Source organism: Oncorhynchus masou, chromosome 10 (genome assembly GCF_036934945.1).
Source record: "Oncorhynchus masou masou isolate Uvic2021 chromosome 10, UVic_Omas_1.1, whole genome shotgun sequence".
NCBI classification, from domain to species: Eukaryota; Metazoa; Chordata; class Actinopteri; order Salmoniformes; family Salmonidae; genus Oncorhynchus; species Oncorhynchus masou.
Window position 1 is genome coordinate 39205360 of NC_088221.1, and position 18780 is coordinate 39224139.

The 18780-nt window shown below is 41.0% G+C and overlaps 4 protein-coding genes across 4 annotated transcripts; 2 read left to right on the plus strand and 2 right to left on the minus strand.

Moving 5' to 3' along the window:
- Positions 1-219: 219 nt before the first annotated feature.
- LOC135546856 (gamma-crystallin M2-like) lies at positions 220-1673 on the minus strand. The gene is made up of 3 exons (XM_064975427.1): positions 1665-1673; positions 1202-1444; positions 220-576 (listed from the first exon to the last, which is right to left on the minus strand). Exons 1-3 carry the CDS (start codon positions 1671-1673, stop codon positions 220-222), a joined length of 609 nt encoding a protein of 202 aa, XP_064831499.1.
- Positions 1674-7730: 6057 nt separating this feature from the next.
- LOC135546857 (gamma-crystallin M3-like) lies at positions 7731-9364 on the plus strand. Its single transcript, XM_064975428.1, has 3 exons — positions 7731-7863; positions 8148-8386; positions 9107-9364. The coding sequence occupies exons 1-3, from the start codon at positions 7731-7733 to the stop codon at positions 9362-9364; spliced, it is 630 nt and encodes a 209-aa protein (XP_064831500.1).
- Positions 9365-10771: 1407 nt separating this feature from the next.
- LOC135546991 (gamma-crystallin M3-like) lies at positions 10772-11553 on the minus strand. Its single transcript, XM_064975549.1, has 3 exons — positions 11539-11553; positions 11175-11423; positions 10772-11068 (listed from the first exon to the last, which is right to left on the minus strand). Exons 1-3 carry the CDS (start codon positions 11551-11553, stop codon positions 10772-10774), a joined length of 561 nt encoding a protein of 186 aa, XP_064831621.1.
- A 2629-nt stretch (positions 11554-14182) lies between these two features.
- Positions 14183-15012, plus strand: LOC135546992 (gamma-crystallin M3-like). Its single transcript, XM_064975551.1, has 3 exons — positions 14183-14191; positions 14386-14634; positions 14731-15012. The coding sequence occupies exons 1-3, from the start codon at positions 14183-14185 to the stop codon at positions 15010-15012; spliced, it is 540 nt and encodes a 179-aa protein (XP_064831623.1).
- The last annotated feature ends 3768 nt before the right edge of the window (positions 15013-18780 follow it).

Consider the following 18780-nt stretch of genomic DNA (forward strand, 5'->3'; position numbering starts at 1 on the left):
AATAAACTATTATATATTATTCTGTTATATTCTGTTCTACAGTTGATCAAATGCTAGCAAAGAATACTAAAGAAAACTGAGTAAGTAGATCTACTGGTGTTAATGTACATGTGTGCCCTGTGTTGATACCCATGGCATAGTAATGAAGACGGCAGCATATGTGCGGATTAGACAGGATTTTATTTGTTGGACTGCAACACTCTCACACAGAGTTGGGTGTCATAAAAAAAGGCAGAGAGGTTCATGGGAAAGGATGTTGTCGTAGGGCTCTAGAACTAAAACACTAGGGGTCTTAAGGTTCCAGAACTCTGTGATCCTGCGGAGGGAGCCCACGACAGGGGAGGTGGCGCCCCAGTCTGTGAAGTTATGGTACTCTCCGTGCTCCAGGAAGTACTGCTGACCCCTGTAGTTGGGCAGCTCATAGAAGACCCAGGCACCATCCATCACTACAGCAGAGTGGAATTCACAGAACCTGAAGGCTTCGTGGACCGATGGGCAGTCTTCGCTCCACTCTGCCATCTGGCCAGCTAAGTCTGGCCTGTCATAGAACCTGATCTTGTAGGAATTTCCATAGACCTGCAAAATGAATACAACCAAAAATACATAAATGCCAGTATCCCTAATTATTAATATAAAAGTAATCACTTGAATTATTTAAATTGCCATCACTCTGTATGTTCTTAACAATATTAGGAATGGAATGCCTCTTTAAATGGGTTTCTTGGCTGTTGTCCTGGTTTCCTTCAACAATTGATGTGCATGGGCCTGGACGTGAGGGAAACTGCTGCCAAAACATGAGCCTTTTATCTCCTTATTGTCTGTGTGCTTTTGACAGATCATTGCCTGGTTGGTGCACCCTGGGTCATCCCATTCACTGTCCTGCATCCAAATCTGGTTAGACACTTTTTTTAACATCCTAATTGCCAAAACCTAAATATACAAGTGTAATATAAATGACAAGTTTATGATGTCTCTCTGATATAAAATGTAGAACATTTTAAGATATGGGAAAGATATGTCAAAAAGCAAAACATGCTGGAAATATAGTAAATCAAGAAACAGCACAGATTATCAACTTCTTGCCTCAAGTCGTCAGTATCTATCGACTGACACACATCCGATCCATCAGTGCCATCTTCAAACTTAACGATAAAGTTAGTAGGCTTACAGTTTGTAGCCTACGTTTGGTAGGAAGGCTTATATTTTTAATAGAGCGACAGGATCTGATGTTGTCATTGAAGCCCATCCACTGCTGGTGGTCAGGGTACTCTCCAGGGGTCAGCACGTACTGGTAGCCTCCGTAGTTGGGGCGCTGGTACAGCACCCAGCCGCCGCTCTCCACCCTGATGGAGTTACAGTGGCTGAAGTAGGAGTGCAGGTCTGGGCAGTCGCTGTTGCACTCATAACTATGACCTTGGACATTCTTATCCTCAATGAATACGATCTGGAAGAGAGAGAGAGAAAGAGAAAAGCCTGGTAAGATACAAGCCATACGTTTCATACAGTATGTCTTCCAATCTGGGGCTGTCACGATTGCTCTTCTGGCAAAGCTGCAATACTGCAATAAATACAATGCGGCTTGAAGTTACAGAAGTTACAAAAATCTAATGTGAACTTTTTTGTTAAGTTTTAAGTGTATTCAATAATCCAAAGGCTCTTCTTACCTTTCCCATTTGTTTTATTGTTATTGTTCACCTCCCACTCACCAGCAGCACTGCCGAGGGTTATATCCAAATGTTTTTATTGTTATTGTTCACCTCCCACTCACCAGCAGCACTGCCGAGGGTTATATCTAAATGTTTTTATTGTTATTGTTCACCTCCCACTCACCAGCAGAACTGCCGAGGGTTATATCTAAATGTTTTTATTGTTCACCTCCCACTCACCAGCAGCACTACCGAGGGTTATATCCAAATGTTGTTATTGTTCACCTCCCACTCACCAGCAGCACTGCCGAGGGTTATATCTAAATGTTTTTATTGTTATTGTTCACCTCCCACTCACCAGCAGCACTGCCGAGGGTTATATCTAAATGTTTTTATTGTTATTGTTCACCTCCCACTCACCAGCAGCACTACCGAGGGTTATATCTAAATGTTTTTATTGTTATTGTTCACCTCCCACTCACCAGCAGCACTACCGAGGGTTATATCCAAATGTTGTTATTGTTCACCTCCCACTCACCAGCAGCACTACCGAGGGTTATATCCAAATGTTTTTATTGTCATTGTTCACCTCCCACTCACCAGCAGCACTACCGAGGGTTATATCCAAATGTTGTTATTGTTATTGTTCACCTCCCACTCACCAGCAGCACTACCGAGGGTTATATCCAAATGTTGTTATTGTTCACCTCCCACTCACCAGCAGCACTACCGAGGGTTATATCCAAATGTTTTTATTGTTATTGTTCACCTCCCACTCACCAGCAGCACTGCCGAGGGTTATATCCAAATGTTGTTATTGTTCACCTCCCACTCACCAGCAGCACTGCCGAGGGTTATATCTAAATGTTTTTATTGTTATTGTTCACCTCCCACTCACCAGCAGCACTGCCGAGGGTTATATCCAAATGTTTTTATTGTTATTGTTCACCTCCCACTCACCAGCAGCACTGCCGAGGGTTATATCTAAATGTTTTATTGTTCACCTCCCACTCACCAGCAGCACTGCCGAGGGTTATATCTAAATGTTTTTATTGTTCACCTCCCACTCACCAGCAGCACTGCCGAGGGTTATATCCAAATGTTTTTATTGTTATTGTTCACCTCCCACTCACCAGCAGCACTGCCGAGGGTTATATCTAAATGTTTTTATTGTTATTGTTCACCTCCCACTCACCAGCAGCACTGCCGAGGGTTATATCTAAATGTTTTTATTGTTATTGTTCACCTCCCACTCACCAGCAGCACTGCCGAGGGTTATATCTAAATGTTTTTATTGTTATTGTTCACCTCCCACTCACCAGCAGAACTACCGAGGGTTGTATCTAAATGTTTTTATTGTTATTGTTCACCTCCCACTCACCAGCAGAACTACCGAGGGTTATATCTAAATGTTTTTATTGTTATTGTTCACCTCCCACTCACCAGCAGCACTGCCGAGGGTTATATCCAAATGTTTTTATTGTTATTGTTCACCTCCCACTCACCAGCAGCACTGCCGAGGGTTATATCCAAATGTTTTTATTGTTATTGTTCACCTCCCACTCACCAGCAGCACTGCCGAGGGTTATATCTAAATGTTTTTATTGTTATTGTTCACCTCCCACTCACCAGCAGCACTACCGAGGGTTATATCCAAATGTTTTTATTGTTCACCTCCCACCCACCAGCAGCACTGCCGAGGGTTATATCTAAATGTTTTTATTGTTATTGTTCACCTCCCACTCACCAGCAGCACTGCCGAGGGTTATATCTAAATGTTTTTATTGTTATTGTTCACCTCCCACTCACCAGCAGCACTACCGAGGGTTATATCCAAATGTTTTTATTGTTCACCTCCCACCCACCAGCAGCACTGCCGAGGGTTATATGCAAATCCAGAATGTGCCGACAAGGGAAACGCCTTTGTTACCTAAATTTGTCTGATTTGCATATAATCAAAATGGTTTGTTCAAGTTTGATTTCCCTTTGTCCCAATGTAATGGCTCTATCAAAGAATTGCCAGAACTGTGATGTGAAAGTTCTAAAGGCCAAGTCTCCCAACCTATCCCCTAAATGCGTTATATGGATTGCTTTCAATCAGTCTGCTATCAAGGAACCTTTTTTGTTTTCTATTGGCGTCTAGTATTGTGTGATCTATAATTGTTTTTTGGGAGGGTGGAGATTTAATTTTGTCTTGAGCATCAAACTGTCTGGTCTCATCGTCTGAACTTGTACAACTGTCTGTTCTCATTGTCTGAAGTTGTACAACTGTCTGGTCTCATTGTTGAATAATCAATGAAGGATTAGGCAGGTAGCCTAGTGGTTAGTGTTGGGCTAGTAACTGAAAGTTGCAAGATTGAACCCATGTGCTGACAAGGTAAAAATCTGATGTTTAACCCACTGCTCCAAGGCAGTTAACCCACTGCTCCCAGGCTGTCATTGAAAATAAGAATTTGTTCTTAACTGACTTGCCTAGTTAAATAAAGGTTAAAAATATATATATATATGATATTGTAACAGATACAGCATCTCAAGGGGATCAGGTGGCCCAAAAGCATCAGGCAAACAGTTATTCAAATAATTATTTGACGGAACAAGGCAAGAATGACTAGGAGAAAGATAGCCTAACTAATACAGAGGTACACACATATTCCACACACTCAAACCAATCAGCGATCTTCGGGATGAGAAGACAATATTGAATTTACTTGAAAATTCTGTTGTAATCTCAGGTCGAGGTCCGAATGGCTCCTTTCATTCACAAAGGAAAACTGTCCCTGTTCAATAATCTATGGTTGATATTTGATCTTCGTACACTGAGATCGAGACTAAATCAATCTCAAGGCAATATCAAAGGACTAGTGAAACGGAAGATAGGCAGCAATGCTTTAGCCCAAAGTTCTATGTGTGCTACAGAGGTCGTCCAGGAGGGAGTCCCCTGTGGGGACCGGGACAGTTTCTGAAGGACATCAATAATGTCCTTCACAGTATTTTATTATTTTCCAGGGCTAGTTCCTTTGTTATTAAAAGGTGGCCATTTTGACGGTTGTCAGTAATCTGATCTTGAAAAGGAGGAAGATGAGGAAGAATGGTTCCCTCTCAACTGGGTGTCGTCCTGGATGAGGTGAAGCCATGGAAGAAGAATGGTTCCCTCTCAACTGGGTGTCTTCCTGGATGAGGTGAAGCCATGGAAGAAGAATGGATCCCTCTCAACTGGGTGTCTTCCTGGATGAGGTGAAGCCATGGAAGAAGAATGGTTCCCTCTCAACTGGGTGTCTTCCTGGATGAGGTGAAGCCATGGAAGAAGAATGGTTCCCTCTCAACTGGGTGTCTTCCTGGATGAGGTGAAGCCATGGAAGAAGAATGGTGATCTTCCTCCCCCATGAAGCGGTGTCTCCTTATTTGAAGGTTGTTTGTTCTTCTCCATCTTGGTGTCGACTGTAGATTGGGAGAAGGAGGTGTCCTTCCTAGTCAGTGGCGCGGCATGAAGTCGCTACAATTCTAACGACTGAATTTTCATCCCAATATTAGTTATCGAGTCATCATTTAGTAGTAATTGATGTGTTCCTTTTGTGACTTTCACTGTGCTCTTAATCTACAGTAGATACAGAGGAATGAGCATGCCAATGGATTGTTAACAAAACTGCCTGAAATTATTGATGACACAGCATGAACTCCGAACCAAAGCAAGGATATTTTCTCAGGTTGCAAGTGTGACCACTATGACTTAGTTTCTTCAATCTTTCAATGAATGTCTCACTCGGATTGTGAAATAGTATTGACAAAGGAACTCCTCTGTGAGCTCTGTGCAGAGTACAGAGTTCCTGGATGACTATATAGGGTCTTTGTGACTCCGTTCTATAACAAAACGATGTGAAAAATGTGATTTAGATATACACTGCTCAAAAAAATTAAGGGAACACTTAAACAACACAATGTAACTCCAAGTCAATCACACTTCTGTGAAATCAAACTGTCCACTTAGGAAGCAACACTGAATGACAATAAATTTCACATGCTGTTGTGCAAATGGAATAGACAACAGGTGGAAATTATAGGCAATTAGCAAGACACCCCCAATAAAGGAGTGGTTCTGCACAGACCACTTCTCAGTTCCTATGCTTCCAGGCTGATGTTTTGGTCACTTTTGAATGCTGGCGGTGCTTTCACTCTCGTGGTAGCATGAGACGGAGCCGACAACCCACACATGTGGCTCAGGTAGTGCAACTCATCCAGGATCAAATCAAATTTATTTATATACCATTCGTACATCAGCTGATATCTCAAAGTGCTGTACAGAAACCCAGCCTAAAACCCCAAACAGCAAGCAATGCAGGTGTAGAAGCACGGTGGCTAGGAAAAACTCCCTAGAAAGGCCAAAACCTAGGAAGAAACCTAGAGAGGAACCAGGCTATGTGGGGTGGCCAGTCCTCTTCTGGCTGTGCCGGGTGGAGATTATAACAGAACATGGCCAAGATGTTCAAATGTTCATAAATGACCAGCATGGTCGAATAATAATAATAAGGCAGAACAGTTGAAACTGGAGCAGCAGCACGGTCAGGTGGACTGGGGACAGCAAGGAGTCATCATGTCAGGTAGTCCTGGGGCATGGTCCTAGGGCTCAGGTCCTCCGAGAGAGAGAAAGAAAGAGAGAATTAGATGGCACATCAATGCGAGCTGTGGCAAGAAGGTTTGCTGTGTCTGTCAGCGTAGTGTCCAGAGCATGGAGGCGCTAACAGGAGACAGGCCAGTACATCAGGAGACGTGGAGGAGGCCGTAGGAGGGCAACAACCCAGCAGCAGGAACGCTACCTCCGCCTTTGTGCAAGGAGGAGCACTGCCAGAGCCCTGCAAAATGACCTTCAGCAGACCACAAATGTGCATGTGTCTGCTCAAACGGTCAGAAACAGACTCCATGAGGGTGGTATGAGGGCCCGACGTCCACAGGTGGAGGTTGTGCTTACAGCCCAAAACCGTGTGGGACGTTTGGCATTTGCCAGAGAACACCAAGATTGGCAAATTCGCCACTGGCGCCCTGTGCTTTTCACAGATGAAAGCAGGTTCACACTGAGCACATGTGACAGACGTGACAGAGTCTGGAGACACCATAGAGAATGTTCTGCTGCCTGCAACATCCTCCAACATGACCGGTTTGGCGGTGGGTCAGTCATGGTGTGGGGTGGCATTTCTTTGGGGGGCCGCACAGCGCTCCATGTGCTCGCCAGAGGTAGCCTGACTGCCATTAGGTACCGAGATGAGATCCTCAGACCCCTTGTGAGACCATATGCTGGTACGGTTGGCCCCTAGGTTGAGTGTGACTCCAGATCCAGACCTCCATGGGCTGATACATTTGATTTCCATTGATAATTTTTGTGTGATTTTGTTGTCAGCACATTCAACTATGTAAAGAAAAAAGTATTTAATAAGAATATTTCATTCATTCAGATCTAGGATGTGTTATTTTAGTGTTCCCTTTATTTTTTTGAGCAGTGTATTAACTCTGAATCTAAGGCTGCATTAGTCCATTGAGTATTTCTAAACAAACAATGTATAGCTTCAATATGTTTAAAACGGTCATGCCGATCTCATGGACTGTCTCTTTTAGTTATACTGTAGATGTGTCATTCAAATTGAAAGCAAGTCTAAGAAGCGGTAGATCTGTTCTATGTGCACTAATTCTATGCTTCCCGGTTTAGATGGTGCAATGATTCTTCTTCTTCTTATATTTTTCATTAAGACATTTGCATTATGTCAGTTCCCACATATTTAGGTGACTTATTGTGGGAAATGGGACTGACATTTGTATTTCTCTTGAGAAAGAGAACAATTGATTCAGTATAATATTGGCAGTTCAATGTTTAAACTCACTTTCCTGAAATGTGCTGATTATTATCATAATAAAAAACAGCATTTTGTGTTTTTGTATGGCACTCCTAGATGGTAGACTCCTAAAAGGTTTACTCCTAAACGGTAAGAAATGGTCCCTGTTCTCTACATTCCTGCCTTTTCCGTGTGTCTTCAGCTGGTCCTCAGTGCCATGGACACTCCTCTATGGTAAGTCACGATAGTACAAAAAAAATTTATGATGATTGCAGACCTGCTTATTCATCAGGTTCCAGAAAATGTGAATAACAAAACCCCCATTGCTGTTCCAATAAAAGCCCCCTCGCAGCTCCAGGTCGTTGGACAGAAACCCACACACATCAAACATGGGCAAGGTATGTACAGATCAGCCAAATGTGGGTCAACCTGTCAGTCCTCTAACGCAACACAGTCATATTCATCTGGGATTCAACTAAAGGAACAGCAGACAGCTTGAAATGGGATCAAGATAAACAAAGATGGTTAATTAGATCATTACATATAGCAGGGTGTCTTTTCAGGCAGGATGAAAGCAACAGCTTAGTGTCACAAACCCTGTGTATTAGAAACAAAACTTCACAGAACTTCAGAAAACAACTTTAGAAAGTGAATTGAACGTTTGATGTGTGGTCTCTTTTAGATCATTTCTACGAGGACAGGAACTTCCAGGGCCGCTCTTATGAGACCAGCCAGGACTGCGCTGACATTTCCTCCTACATGTCCCGCTGCCAGTCCTGCAGGGTGGAGAGCAGCTGCTTCATGGCGTACGAGCTCCCCAACTTCATGAGAATCCAGCTCTTCCTGAGGAGGGAAGAGTACTCAGACTACATGCATATGGGAATGAGTGACTCGGTCCTCTCTTGCCATATGATCCCTCAGGTAGGAGAAAGTCTCAGTGATCCATATAACTCAATACAATATCTCCGGGGATATTTTATCATCTGTGTATTTCTGCTTAAATCAGCTTGATTTGATGTGATTTATTAGGTTCCCCATTAGCCGATGCCAATGACGACAGCTAGTCTTACTGGGGTCCGACATATAGCGAAAAATACATTACAGACAAAACACTTTACAATTGACATACTGTAACTATAATTTCCTATGTATATTGGTTTGGCTTGCTTGTGTTGTTTTATAAACTAAGGTGATTTTCTTCTGGGAAATCGCAATCTCCAAATGCCTCTAATTCATGTTACAATAGATGCTGTAAGGAGCTATTGATGTTTACACAGATACAGTTGAATATGACAGAACATTTAAAATCAATGCTATGTGGTATGTGGTAATAATATGAAACCTTTTATAATACACAAGTCTTAATTCATCTAGGTTCCAAACAGGATTTAACAGCCATGACAAACTTAATTTTCTCTACACTTTAGCAGAGAGCAACACTTACTAAGAGCAACTCGGTTTAAGTGCCTTGCCTAGGTGCACATTGGCAGATTTTTCACCTAGTCGGTGCTAGGATTCAAAACCAGTGTCTTTCTGGTTACTGGCCAACGCTCTCAACCGCTAGGCTACCTGGCACACTTTAATTGGAATTACAGATGTAAAGGAGTGGTGATTATGAACATGATTTATTTTGCACAACAGCACAGAGGATCCTTCAGGATGAGAGTCTACGAGAAGGAGAACTTCAGAGGTCAGATGCACAAGATGATGGAGGATTGTGACTCCATCCATGACCGTTACCGCATGGCCAACTGCCAGTCTACCCAGGTCATGGAGGGACACTGGCTGATGTACGAGCAGCCCCACTTCAGAGGCAGGATGATTTACATGATGCCCGGAGAGTACAGAAACCTCAGGGAGATGGGAGATGCATCATGGAATCCTGTTAGGGTAGCCTAGTGGTTAGAGCGTTGGACTAGTAACCGGAAGGTTGCAAGTTCAAACCCCCGAGCTGACAAAGTACACATCTGATGTTCTGCTCCTGAACAGGCAGTTAACCCGCTGTTCCTAGGCCATCATTGAAAATAAGAATTTGTTCTTAACTGACTTGCCTAGTAAAATAAATAAATACTTATTTTAATTTGTAGCCCTTTTCAATTGTGAAACACGTAGTGGAAATGCAATAAAAAACAATCTAAGAACATTTTTGTATCTGCCCACCTTTATTGTAAATTATTGTGGTTTTTGTTGTATTTTCTGATTTATTTAGAATTTAATGACTGACTTTGGTTGTTCCTCTCAAAATACAACCGAAAATGATTTGTCCACTTGGCTGTAGTTGATTCCCCAAGACAAACCGTGGGTTTTTAGTTCCCTTACTGAGATACTTCATCGATATGTTTTGTCAGCATTATATTTTTCAAGTCAATTTATTCATAAAAAAATTGGGGTTGCTTCAGATGTGCTATAAAATCTAAAATCACATTTTAAGTGAAATATAATATCTTGACTTATCAATAACATTTAAATACCATTTCAATCACATTCAGATTATGTATCATTGTTTGAATAAGCATTGGATCAAAACAAAATGACCAAAAAACATGAAAAGTTATGAAAGACCATTTCAAATACAGTTGTATTACTTATGGATAAATTTGATTTTCTGGCAGCACAGCTCTTTAGAGTAGAAAAAATACCAATGCAAATGTTGTAGCTACTATAAAATAGGTGTACATATATTAGTTTTTTTGTTTTGATTTTTACTCAGATCATTGGACTATGCACTTAGGCTTCAAGAAACAAATGGAAATATGTTATGTTTTCAAGGCTTAGCTTACATTGAACAATAAGCGTCCATAAACTAAACCTTGCGGAACACAGGAAGTTGAATTTGGTGTTCTGCAAGGTTCAGTGCTTGGATCCTTACTATTCTCTCCATATATGCCATCCCTTTGAAATAACCTGTAAACAATGAATGATATTTCATTGCTATGCAGATGAAAGACAAATCTACTTGTCAATACAGAGGATACATTAAAGAACGTATTTTCAGCACAAGCTACAGCCAGTGATTTGATTGGGCTTTAGGTATACAGTTGTATCTTTTATCAATATGGTCTCTCTTTTTTTTATGATGCCATCTGCAATGCTATATATTTGATAGCAATGGTGCTTGTCCCTCTTAATTGATGCTTTTAGGTATTTTCTCATTTTCACAGAATAAATGTTGTATACCATGTCATATCATATATTATACAATGTAAGTTATATTTCAGAATGAAGAGGAGGTATGTGATGATCAAGTATGACAAATACTGTACATAGTGTTTTTGCATTTATTTGAACAATTGACAATCAGATGATTTAGCATGTGTCGGTGATACGCCTCATGCTCATGAACCTCATGCCCTTGGCCCCCATGCCTCCCATTCCCATGCCCATATCCTTGAAGCTCCTGTACTCTCCAGGCCTCATGTACATCATCCTGCCTCTGAAGTGGGGCTGCTCAAACATCAGCCAGTGGCCATCCATAACCTGGGCAGACTGGCAGTCAGACATGCGGTAACGATCCTGGATGGAGTCACAGTCATCCATCAGCTCCATGCTCTGACCTCCAAAGTTCTCCTTCTCGTAGATCTTCATTTTATAGGATCCTCTGTGCTGTTGGTGGAGAATAAAACATTTTTAAAAATTATTAATTCCAAAGTATGACAGTTTTAGAAGCCTACTTTGTAATTTCAAGGAAGAAATGCTATTTCTTCCGTACCATGGGGATCATACGACTGGACCTGATGCAGTCGCTCTGGCTTATGCCCATCAGGCGCTGGTTGTCGGGGTACTCTCCTCTTCTGACCAGCATCTGGTGTCCCATGAAGTTGGGGCGCTCGTAGACCATAAAGCAGCCGCTCTCAACCCTGCAGGAGTTGCACCTGCTCAGGTAGGAGGACATGTCGGGGCAGTCCTGGCTGGTCTCATAGGAACGACCCTGGAAGTTCTTGTCCTCGTAGAAGGTGATCTGTAGAAAAGTTTTTAGAATGCTATACAACACCTACACAGAATTAAGGTGCAGACACACATCAAAGCAGTCATTTAGTTAGAATGATATGAACATTTGTTTAAATGTCACCTACCCTGCCCATGGTCATGGTGGCTGTTGGTTGTTTAAACTTGACTGTAAATGCTTGTGCCACCCTTGCCCTTTTATACTTTGTTAGATGCCCACAGCATATGTAACCACATTGTGTTCAATTCCTGAGTCATCACCATGTAATCTACTGTAAACTAAAGCAGGTTCAATATGATTGGTTTTAGTAGTGTTTGCATAATATTTTAAAGAGTTAGTATACTGTAGTAAATTAAACATGTAAATGTCTTGCCTATGTCTTTGATGATCATGGAACGTGAACTATGATTCCTAACTCTAAACAATTCGTACATCACCTAGAAGTAGAGATGGAGGTTGGCACACTGCCAACTGTGCCAACTGAGCAAAGCAAAAAGCCGCTTCACTGGGACACTGAGTATTGGTCTGCCCCTATTTTTGCTACGTTGCAGGAAATAACTCTGTGATACCTGGGGTTGCAATCTCATGACACCTGTTGCTAAAGTTTTCCATTTTTGGCCACAGAAAGTGCACGCAATTGTGATTATAACTTCATTGTTGGTACTAAGTTGAACACTTCACACTTAAAATGTACCAAAAGAAAAAACAAATTAAAAAGGATTGCAGTCATTCCTATTTGTACTTGTTTTGATTAAGGATCCCAATTAGTTCCTGCCAAGGCAGCAACTACTCTTCCTGGGGTCCAGCAACATTATGGCAGTTAAATACAATTACAAATATTACATGGCATTACATTTCGTAAGACTTTTCACAACACAACACAAATATTTCCATTTGATTCTATTTTGTTTTGTGCTTTTCTGACTTATTTTAAGCAAAATACAATGAAGTTCCCGAGGTTTGATATGACTATTTTTACACAAAATTTACACAGAATTAGATGAAACATTACAACAAAGTAGGTCGAAGAAAAAAAAATATATATATATATATAAAATAACATTTAAAAAAATAAAACAAAGCAGGTCAACACCAACAGTGACGTAGTGGTAAAAAATAGGTGGCTGAACTCTGTTTGCCGGTCACGGTGAAAAAAGTAACACTCCCTATACTTTCAATGCATTTTTCTGCCACCGGTGGGTAAACTGTTGGGCAAACTGTGTTTACTTGCGTTGACCCTGCACTACACCACTGGATACCAACCGTAACCAAAGTTAGTGACTCAAAGGGGCAATCTGCAGTTGCTACATCCATTTTTGAACTTAGAAATATGTGATACACACTCCATGATGCTTGAAGAATATAACTTAGAAATGCCCTATGAGCTTAGTTGTCTTACCCCATCAGAACCAAAAACACAAGGTCATTTTACTCTCTTCAAAACATGGTTAAAACGATAATGTTGATATCATGGATGTTCCGTTCTTGCATCCATAGCTCTGTCTATAATTTTGAGTGGTTACATTTCTCCAGCCCAATCCCTCAGATTTGAATCTTTGTTTTCATTTCAGCAATGTTCTACTTGCGATGTGCTCGACGGCTTGCTCAAGATTGTAGTAAAAAAAATAGACGGGGGCTGATTTGCTTGATCCTTCCTTGCTCCAGCTTTCTGCGCCTCTGATTGCAGCATCTTAAACACCTATTAAATCTTTAAATGATTTCTGGTACCATCCCCAGGGTCCATATACTTCCCCGTCACTCCCCCTTGAAGAATGTGTTTGTTTCATATGATTGTGTTTTGCTTTTCGTGAATTGATGTGTATATAGATATGTATAGTGCAATTGATGTGTATATAGATGTGTATAGTGCAATTGATGTGTATATAGATGTGTATAGTGTAATTTATGTGTATATAGATATGTAGTGTAATTGATGTGTATATAGATATGTATAGTGCAATTGATGTGTGTATAGATGTGTTTTGTCAGGCATATGTGTATAGGTGTCAGGGAAGTCAGGCGCAGGAGAGTCAAACGGAGTGTAAAATGGAGTCTTTTAATAAAGTCCAAGTAACATGCTCCATAACCCTAAATAGACAAATGAACAATAAAATAAATATGGGTACGAAGACCCGACGCGCACCTGTACAAAAACACTACACTGACAATAAACAATCTCTGACAAAGACATGAGGGGAAACAGAGGGTTAAATACACAACAGGTAATGAATGGGATTTGAAAACAGGTGTGTGGGAAGACAAGACAAAACCAATGGAAAATGAAAAATGGATCAATGATGGCTAGAAGACCGGTGACGTCGAACGCCGAGCACCGCCCGAACAAGGAGAGGCAACGACTTCGGCAGAAGTCGTGACATGTATAGTGTAATTGATGTGTGTATAGATATGTATAATGTCATTTACGTGTATATAGATATATATATAGTGTAATTTATTTGTTCTTAATTGACTAACCTGTATAACTAAAGGTAAAAACCAAAAAAAGACAGAACAGTCGATACATTCGCTGCCCCCATGCACCTGTTCCCCGTAGCAGCGGGTTTCAGTTGGCACTGCCCCAGATGCACACAATCTGGAATAATAACCATTTACAGACTGATTTAACAAACATTACAGCATGCTATGCTGTGTTGCTGAGTTAGGCATTAAAAACAATGGACCATAGATCATTTAGCAATCAAGTTGAGTATAAAAGTGACAGGGGAGGATGAATGAGCAAAGGAGCAGTGTTGTCAGTGATAGGAGAAATCATGGGCAAGGTAGGATAACTATATATATTGTGGACTTTCATGGGTAGGTCAAAGACGCTGACACAAAAAATTCAATGTGTTATTAAGTAAAAATCATGTAAATTCTAAAATACAGAAATGTGAGTGAACACACCTAGATCGAGTTCACATTTATGTATGTGATCATATTTGAATAACTTTATAAAAAAAACATAACTTCCTAGATCATCTTCTACGAGGACAAGAACTTCCAGGGTAGTTCCTATGAGACCAGCCAGGACTGCCCTGAGCTGACCTCCCACCTGAGCAGGTGCAACTCCTGCAGGGTTGAGAGCGGCTGCTTTATGGTCTACGAGCGCCCCAACTTCATGGGACACCAGATGCTGGTCAGAAGAGGAGAGTACCCCGACAACCAGCGCCTGATGGGCATGAGCCAGAGCGACTGCATCAGGTCCAGCCGTATGATCCCCATGGTAAGAAGAGCTAGCGTGTCATGGTTCAATTCAGTGTGTTGTTTATTTCATTTACCACACATGGATAAGAAATTCCAATCAAATTCCCCAAAACAGCACAAAGGAAACTTCAGGATGAGGATCTACGAGAAGGAGAACTTTGGAGGTCAGATGCATGAGATGATGGACGACTGTGACTCCATCCAGGGGCGTTACAGTATGTCAGACTGCCAGTCCTGCAACGTGATGGACGGCCACTGGCTGATGTATGAGCAGCCCCACTTCAGAGGCAGAATGATCTACCTGAGGCCTGGAGAATACAGGAGACTGAGGGATATGGGCTTGGGCCCCGTGGACATGAGAATCGGCTCAATCAGACGTATCATGGACTCCTGTTAAACCCCCATCATACTCCACCTAATCCTAATAAATATATGCTTTTATCTGTTGTAAGACTTTTGCTCTTTTACTCCCTTCACAACACGTGTTCAGTATTGTACTTGTCAAATAGTGTAGACTTCATGTAGGAGCCTGACATCAATAGATACTGCATTAAGACTTCCCTTTCAACCAGATCTCGCATACTTGAGATGTACAATTCATATTGATTTTTTAAAAGGATTGTACTCTAGGTTTGAGAGATGTTAGGGTTCCATCCCGAGAATAAATCCCTTTTTCTCCCAGGTAACCCGGTATTTCCCGCCAAAACCAGAAATGTAATTCTAAAGCTTTAAAAAGCATTATAAATCATATAAATGTCTAGATTTGATTAGAGCTTTAATCAGCATTAACATTAAAATCTGATGCTATCTGAACCTGATGTGCCACATATTAAATACATTATTATGAGCCCTACTAACAACATTTAATGAGCCCAAGCCCAAAGAAGCCCAAATGATTGCGCCGTTATCCAATACACAAGTGATATAGGCACATTACGCACGACAGAAAAACATAAAAGCCAATAGATGTAGCAAGCTATATATGTTCTCTTGCATAAATAAATTAATAAACCAGCTTCAGTAGGCTAAACTTTTTGAGTATCAACTGTATTACTGTACTGTATTGTATTATACTGTATTTTTTGGACTGGACTTATACACATCATTCAAACGATGATAAAGAAGAAGAGAAATGCAATACTGGTGCAGCTCATGTTACCTATGAAGGGACAAGTATTGGCTAGCGAATTTGATTTTAATTCTGAAATACTGTATAATAGGGCTTATTTGTCAAATTAGCAGGCTGGCGCATATAATGCAGTTGAAGTCGGAAGTTCACATACACCTTAGCCAACTACATTTAAACTCCTGACATTTAATCCTAGGAAAAATTCCCTATCTTAGGTCAGTTACGATCACCACTTTATTTTAAGAATGTGAAATGTTAGAATAATAGTAGAGAGAATGATTAATTTCAGCTTGTATTTCTTTCATCACATTTCCAGTGGGTCATAAGTTTACATACATTCAATTAGTATTTGGTAGCATTGCCTTTAAATTGTTTAACCTGGGTCAAACGTTTCAGGTAGCCTTCCACAAGCTTCACACAATAAGTTGGGTGAATTTTGGCCCATTCATCCTGACAGAGCTGGTGTAACTGAGTCAGGTTTGTAGGCCTCCTTGCTCACACACACTTTTTCAGTTCTTGCCACAACATTTCTATGGGATTGAGGTCAGGGCTTTGTGATTGCCACTCCAATACCTTGACTTTGTTGTCCTTAAGCCATTTTGCCACAACTTTGGAAGTGTGCTTGGGGTCAGTGTCCATTTGGAAGACCCATTTTCAGCCAAGCTTTAACTGATGTCTTGAGATGTTGCTTCAATATATCCACCAAATTCTCCTCACTTAATATGCCATCTATTTTGTGAAGTGCACCAGTCCCTCCTGCAGCAAAGCACCCCTACAACATGATGCTGCCAATCCCGTGCTTCACGGATGGGATGGTGTTTTTCGGCTTGCAAGCCTCCCCCTTTACCTACAAATATAACAATGGTCATTATGGCCAAACAGTTCTATTTTTGTTTCATCAAACCAGAGGACATTTCTCCAAAAAGTATGATCTTTGACCCCATGTGCAGTTGCAAACCGTAGTCTTTTTTGTACTTTTGTACCTGTTTCCAGCATCTTCACAAGGTCCTTTGCTGTTGTTCTGGGATTGATTCACACTTTTCGCACCAAAGTACATTCATCTCAAGGAGACAGAACGCGTCTCCTTCCTGAGCGGTATGACGGCTGCGTGGTCCCATGGTGTTTATACTTGCGTACTATTGTTTGTACAGATGAACGTGGTACCTTCAGGCGTTTGGTTCATCCTTGGGAGTAATTTCCAGACTTGTGGAAGTCTACAATTTCTTTTCTGAGGTCTTGGCTGATTTCTTTTGATTTTCCCGTGATGTCAAGCAAAGAGGCACTGAGTTTGAAGGTAATCCTTGAAATACATCCACAGGTACACCTCCAATTGACTCAAATTATGTCAATTAGCCTATCAGAAGCTTCTGAAGCCATGACATCATTTTCTGGAATTTTCCAAGCTGTTTAAGGCACAGTCAACTTAGTGTATGTAAACTTCTGACCTACTGGAATTGTGATACAGTGAATTATAAGTGAAATAATCTGTCTGTGAACAATTGTTGGAAAATTACTTGTTTAGATGTCCTAACCGACTTGCCAAAACTATAGTTTGAAACTCTGGGGGCGCAATTTCATTTTTGGATGAAAAACGTTCCCGTTTTAAACAAGATATTTTGTCACAAAAAGATGCTCGACTATGCATATTTTTTTTACCTTTATTTAACTAGGCAAGTCAGTTACGAACAAATTCTTATTTTCAATGACGGCCTAGGAACAGTGGGTTAACTGCCTGTTCAGGGCAGAACGACAGATTTGCACCTTGTCAGTTTGAACTCGCAACCTTCCGGGTACTAGTCCAATGCTCTAACCACTAGGCTACGCTGCTTTGGAAAGAAAACACTGAATTTTCCAGAACTGCAAAGATATTGTCTGTGGGTGCCCTAGAACGGGAGCTACAGGTAAAACCAAGATGAAACGGCAACCAGGAAATCAGCAGGATTTTTGAGGCTCCGTTTTCCATTGTCTCCTTATATGGCTGTGAATGCGAGAGGAATGAGCCTGCCCTTTCTGTCGTTTCCCCAAGGTGTCTGCAGCATTGTGACGTATTTGTAGGCATATCATTGGAAGATTGACCATAAGAGACTACATTTTCCAGGTGTCTGCCCGTGTCCTCCGTCGAAATTGGTGTGTCTTTTTCAGCTGCTGGTATTTTTCCATGCGATTCTGAGGGGAAAGCAGGCTTCCACGAACTGCATATCAATGAAGAGATATGTAAAAAAACACCTTGAGGATTGATTCTAAACAACGTTTGCCATGTTTCGGTCGATATTATGGAGTTAATTCGGAAAAAGTTTGACGTTTTGGTGACTGAATTTTCGGTTCGTTTCGGTAGCCAAATGTGATGTACAAAACGGAGCGATTTCTCCTACACAAAGATTCTTTCAGGAAAAACTGAACATTTGCTATGTAACTGAGAGTCTCCTCATTGAAAACATTCGAAGCTCTTCAAAGGTAAATGATTTTATTTATTTGGTTATCTGGTTTTTGTGAAAATGTTGCGTGCTAAATGCTACTCAAAATGCTAAGCTAGCTTGCAATACTCTTACACAAATGATTGATTTGCTATGGTTCAAAAGCATATTTTGAAAATCTGCGATGACAGTGTTGTTAAGAAAAGGCTAAGCTTGAGAGCAGGCGCATTATTATCATTTTATTTGAGATTTTCAGAAATCGTTAACGTTGCGTTATGCTAATGAGCCTGAGGCTTTATTCCCGATCCCGGATCCGGGATGGGGAGTATCAAGAGGTTTTAACAAGAAATTTGTGGAGTGGTTGAAAAACAAGTTTTGATGACTTCAACCTAAGTGTATGTAAACTTCAGACTTCAACTGTACCTTTCATAATATTTCCCCAAATGTTATTAGCCATCTCCTCTTTCTCTCTCTGTTGTTGCTTCATTCCTTTCTCCTTTCAACAGTTAATTGAAATACGTTTCATTGTCCTTATCTTCATCATTCTAATGACATCCTTGAATAATACAGGACTAGAATTAGATGCAGAAGGCTTTCACTTCTCTTCATGAAGATTGAATGG

What these genes read in the sequence shown, in the direction of transcription:
- LOC135546991 (XM_064975549.1), bottom strand. An exon ending in CCAGTCGTATGATCCCCATG is followed by an intron (nt 11,069 to 11,174) that starts GTACGGAAGAAA and finishes CTCCACCAACAG; the next exon opens with CACAGAGGATCCTATAAAAT.
- LOC135546856 (XM_064975427.1), bottom strand. An exon ending in CCTGTCGCTCTATTAAAAAT is followed by an intron (nt 577 to 1,201) that starts ATAAGCCTTCCT and finishes TTCATTTTGCAG; the next exon opens with GTCTATGGAAATTCCTACAA.
- LOC135546992 (XM_064975551.1), top strand. An exon ending in CCAGCCGTATGATCCCCATG is followed by an intron (nt 14,635 to 14,730) that starts GTAAGAAGAGCT and finishes TCCCCAAAACAG; the next exon opens with CACAAAGGAAACTTCAGGAT.
- LOC135546857 (XM_064975428.1), top strand. Translation starts at nt 7,731, where the DNA reads ATGATTGCAGACCTGCTTATTCATCAGGTTCCAGAAAATGTGAATAAC. An exon ending in ACACATCAAACATGGGCAAG is followed by an intron (nt 7,864 to 8,147) that starts GTATGTACAGAT and finishes GGTCTCTTTTAG; the next exon opens with ATCATTTCTACGAGGACAGG. An exon ending in CTTGCCATATGATCCCTCAG is followed by an intron (nt 8,387 to 9,106) that starts GTAGGAGAAAGT and finishes TTTGCACAACAG; the next exon opens with CACAGAGGATCCTTCAGGAT.